The sequence below is a fragment of the Carettochelys insculpta genome, chromosome 32 (assembly GCF_033958435.1).
Source record: "Carettochelys insculpta isolate YL-2023 chromosome 32, ASM3395843v1, whole genome shotgun sequence".
NCBI lineage: Eukaryota > Metazoa > Chordata > Testudines > Carettochelyidae > Carettochelys > Carettochelys insculpta.
The window spans coordinates 12,678,439-12,683,726 of NC_134168.1; the positions used below are offsets into that span (position 1 = coordinate 12,678,439).

Consider the following 5,288-nt stretch of genomic DNA (forward strand, 5'->3'; position numbering starts at 1 on the left):
GTCTCTCTATTTTATCTCCTTTTATTTCTCCCTCCTGTTTTCTCTGGGTCTGTTTTCATTTTATTTCTCTCTTGAGGAATTTTCCTTTTTATCACACTTTATTTCTTCGTATGTGGTTAGATGTCAACATCACCTGTGCTCACGTACATGAAAGGAGGCTCGTGCAACTTATTCTGCTGTAAGTGAGAGGAGCAAGAGGCTGAGACAGACGCACAGACAAAGAGACAGACAGACACCCTCAAAGACAGACAAACTAACACAAACGTATATACATGACAGAGGACAGCTGGACAGACTTTCATACAAACCACAGGCTGTTGAGTCTTTTGGTGTATGTCATAGGGGGGATGTCTATACAAGTTGAATCTTTCTCGTCCGGCACCTTCGGGAACTGTCCGGTGCCGAATGAGAGAATTTGCCAGACCACGGCAGGTCAATGTTGTCTAGCACGTTACCAACACTTCCTCTGCTTCCGGGGCTCTTAGAAGACACATGGGGTAAATTGCAGCAAAATAACAGCACAGAGCACTGAGACCCAGGACTGGTGGCTGGTAGGAAATGGATGGGACCACAGAAAAACCTGGCTACAACCATGACAATGGGTCGTCCAGCTCCATGAAATCACGCAGGGTTATTGATTTTGTGGACTGAGAGAGTTTGGGATTCTAGAGGTTTGACCTGCACTTCACCTGGGCCATGAAATTCCCAGCTGCAGTCGACCCAAGGGCAGACTGAGCACCTGAGCTAAAAATAGCAGCGTAGCCTTGGCAGCACAGGCGACATGCCCAAGCCCAAGCCGATCTGAGAGCTCAGATAGGGACACAGTGCCTGTCCCACACTGCTGCTTGTGCTGCCCTGTTCTCACCGCTGCTATTGTCAACCCCTCATTCGCTCATCTGCTCAAGCTGGGAACTTAACCTCCCGGCTGCAGGGCCAGTGGGTAACTCAAAATAGCTTCCACTGCCCAGTGGGGGGTTTGTCACATGTCCTCTGCCTTTGAAGAGATGACAGGACCACGACGAAGCTATTTCCAATGCCCGTGTTTGAACGCGGAATAGCTCTCGTTTGCAAGCCAACGATTTCTGAGTTTTGTCTTCTCCAAGTCTCACTGTGGCACAGATACCAGAAAGATGTGTTGGAATCCCAGCCCCACCGTGGGATTTCAAGTGCAGCAGGGGTTGAGGGAGAGAGAAGGGATATGGGTGTAATTCAGTGGGTTCCTGTGCTCTTGTTCTGACCACATTGGAAGCTCAGCCTGTGTCTTCCTTTGACTCTTGACAACTTTATTGTTTCAGTGGAGAGAAGTTGTGAGGTGAGGTTTCTGCCAGTACAGCTGACAGCACAGCCTGACCGTGCGCGCTCCATCAGTACTTCATGGTTTTCTTTTTGCAGATACGCACTATGGAGAAAGCAGAAGGAAGAAATCAAACAGTCATCGTGGAATTCATCCTCTTGGGATTTGGGAATGGCCCTGAGCTGCAGCCCCTTCTCTTCCTGCTGTTTCTGGTGACCTATATTGCAACTGTGGCTGGGAATGGCCTCATCATTGCACTGGTCGTGTGCGATCAGCACCTTCACACCCCCATGTACTGCTTACTAGGGAACTTGTCCTTCCTGGAGATCGTTTACACCTCCACCTTCTTGCCCAGGCTGCTGGCCAGTCTCCTGACTAGGGACACACCCATTCCTGTTAAGGCTTGTATTGTGCAATTGTGTTTCTTTGGTTGCTTGTCCACTGTAGAACCTGTGCTGCTGGCGCTCATGTCTTACGACCGGTATTTAGCGATATGCCATCCCCTGCGTTACCCTGCTCTGATGAATGGCCGGGTGTGTGGCCAGCTAGTGGCAGGGTCCTGGATCATCAGCTTTGGGTTCTCCATAATAGCAAACACTTTCTTGTGGGAAATGCCGTTCTGTGGTTCCAAGGAAATTGACCATTTCTTTTGTGATTATGCACCCATCATAAAGCTGTCCTGTGAGGACACCCGCACTGTGGAACTGCTGACATCTGTTGTTGCTGCCATAGGGTCACTTGTCCCCTTGCTGCTGACTCTGACATTCTACAGTTGTACCATCGCTGCCATCCTGAGAATCCCGTCCACCACCGGGAGGAAAAAAGCCTTTTCCACCTGCTCCTCTCACCTCTTTGTGCTGACCGTTTTCTATGTGTGCGTGATCAGTGTCTATGTGGTTCCAACAGCCAACACGCCCAAGGCCCTACACAAAACATTCTCTGTCTTCTACATAGTCCTGACTCCCTTGATCAACCCTATCATCTACTGCCTCAGGAACAAGGAGGTCCAACAGTCCCTGCGGAAAGGGATTCGTAAAGTGGTTGCTTTCAGAAACTAATTGTCATGAGTGAACGTCTGTAATGGGGTAAAACCAGGGAGGGGGGTTCTCTGTAGGGGTTCTCTGTTGCTGTTTCAATATTTTGGAAATTTCTTTTTCCAGATTTTTTTCAATTTCTGCCTCAGGGGGAAAAGGACCATTTGCATCCGCAATAACAGCTTTACCCCCTTTTCTTTCTTTCTCTCTCTCTTTCTTTCTTTCTCTCTTTCTGTTACAATGCTACTTTTCTCCATTTGATCTGCAATGCATTATACACACATTTCTTCAAAACAACTTGTTCCAGTAAGAGATATTTCCCATGAAAATTACGATATTTTTCCAGATACACGTACAGCCTAAGCACTCTGCTTCAGTCACATGTGAAATTGTGTCTAAATTCGACAAGCAGCTTAACATCTTTTGTGTTATGCTGGGCTCTTTCACTCCCTCTGTTGGCACTGATATTCATCCTCTGGTTAAGACCTTCTGTTATACATCCACTTCTCAAAAGGAAGTGAAAAACGTTACATCCTAACAAGTGGAGAACTTGGACTGGGTATTATACGATGCAGATCTGCAGCTGGGGAAACAGAACTATGGCAGATTGTGTAGGACTGGGAATCTCAGTGTCTGCCATGTTTAATTTCCTGCCTGTTCCTGCAGCTTTTGGGGGATGAGGGAACATTAAAATAACTCCATCTAAATCAACTCCGATATCAATACAGATACCGACAACGTCAACAAAAGATGTCGGGCCAAAATGGTCACAGCCAATAAAACCCAAATTCTCTCTCTGATTCAAGCAAAGCGCAATGAGTAAACTCAAACCAATGGGAATTACAGAATCCTAGGGCTGGAAGGGACCTCAGGAGGTTACCTCATCCACCGCCTGCTTCAAGGAGGATCAACCCCAACTAAGTCACCACAGCCAGGACATTATCAAGCCAGAACTTTAAAAACTCTAGAGATGGAGAATTCACAACCTCTCTAGGTAACGCATTCCAGAGCTTCACCACCCTCCTGGTGAAGTCATTTTTCTTAATATCCAGCCTACTCCTCTCCTTCTGTGACTTCAGAACATTGTTCCTTTTTCTGACAACAGTCATGACTGAGAACAATTTCTCTCCATCCCTTTTAGAGCTCCCCTTCAGGAAGTTAAAGGCTGCTGTTAAATCACTCCTCAGTCTTCTCTTCTGGAAACCAAATAAACCCAAATCCCTCAGCCTATCGTGTGCTCCAGCCCCTTAATCATTTGTCGGAGGGGTGGCCGTGTTAGTCTGGATCTGTAACAGCAATGAAGGGTCCTGTGGCACCTTAAAGACTAACAGAAAAGTTTTGAGCATGAGCTTTCGTGAGCACAGACTCACTTCATAGGATGCCACTGATGCATCTGATGAAGTGAGTCTGTGCTCATGAAAGCTTATGCTCCAAACTTTTCTGTTCGTCTATAAGGTGCCACAGGACCCTTTGTTGCTGTTAATCATTTGTGTTACACTCCACTGAACCCGCTGCAGTACATCCATATCCTTTCTATACTGGGGGGCCCAAAACTGGATGCAATACTCCAGATGTGGACTCACCTGTTCTTAATAGAGGGGAACAACAGCCTCTCTAGATCTGCTTGAAATGCTCCTCCTATGCACCCCAGTATGCTACTGGCCTTCTTGGCTACAAGGGCACACTCTTTACTCATATTCAGCCTTTCATCCATTATAATCCCTCTGTCCTGTTCTGCTGTACTGCTGCTTAGCCACTTGGTCCCCAGCCTGTAACAATGCTTGGGATTCTTCTGTCCCCGGTGCAGGACTCTGCCCTTCTTCTTGTTGAACCTCATCAGATTTCTTTTGGCCCAGTCCTTCCATTTATCCAGCTCACTCTGGATCCTATGTCTGCTCTCAAACTTATTTACCTCTCTCCTTGCTTGGTGTCATGCACAGACTTTCTGAGGGTGCAATCCCATCCCTCATCCAAGTCATTAATAAAGGTGTTGAACAACAGCGGCCCCAGAACCGAACCTTGGGACACTCCGCTTGAAACCAACCACCATCCAGATATTATGCCATTGACCACTATCTGTTGAGCCTGACCATCAGGCCAGCTTTCTATCTCTCTTATAGTCCATGGATCCAATTCATACCTGCTCAACTTATGAGCAAGAATGTTGTGGGAGACGGTATCAGAAGCTTTGCTGAACTCAAGGTACATCACATCTACTGACTTCCTCATGTCCACAGAGCCATAGAAGATAGTCAGATTGGTCAGACAGAACTTACCATTGGTGAATCCATGTTGACTACTTTCAATCACTGGTCCCTCATTCAGGTGCTCCAAAATGGATTCCTTGAGGATCCCCTCCGTTATTTTCCCAGGTACTGAGGTAAGGCTGACCTGTCTAAAGGTCCCTGGATTTTCCTTCTTCCCATTTTTGCTTGAGACCTTACACTGAAAGCCTTGGTGAATAACTGAAATGGTCTCAGAAAAGGCTAGAAGATCTATCCATGCTCTAGATAAGTGGCTTTTGGCAGAAATGGAAGGAGCCACATATATTTAGCTTATTGAAGTAAATGGTAGGCAATAACTTACTAGCAGTCTAGACATTAAGACAATTTAAATACACAGATTAATTAATCATGGAAACAATTTCCAGTGGCTCATGGTGGATTCTCCATCATTGGCAAGTTTTAAAACAAGATTGGATTTCCTTCAAGTTCTCATCTAACTCAAAAGGAATTATTTTTGGAGAAGTTCGGTGGACAATGCTCTACAGGGGATCCAGCGAGATGATTGAACTGGGCCTTTTTGGCGTTGGGATCTGTGAATTTTCTCTAATGAAAGATATGTTAGTTCTCTGAAAAGTATCCTCATTTTCAGTTACACTTGCTGGGTTACATTCAGGAATCAATTGAGACTCTGTAGGTGGGATTACTTTATAATCCCTTAATGTCCTTAGAATGTTT

The 5,288-nt window shown here is 46.0% G+C and overlaps 1 protein-coding gene across 1 annotated transcript; it reads left to right on the forward strand.

The window, feature by feature from the left end:
* Positions 1-347: 347 nt before the first annotated feature.
* LOC142004981 (olfactory receptor 10A2-like) lies at positions 348-2,352 on the forward strand. The gene is made up of 2 exons (XM_074982654.1): positions 348-398; positions 1,570-2,352. The coding sequence occupies exons 1-2, from the start codon at positions 348-350 to the stop codon at positions 2,350-2,352; spliced, it is 834 nt and encodes a 277-aa protein (XP_074838755.1).
* The last annotated feature ends 2,936 nt before the right edge of the window (positions 2,353-5,288 follow it).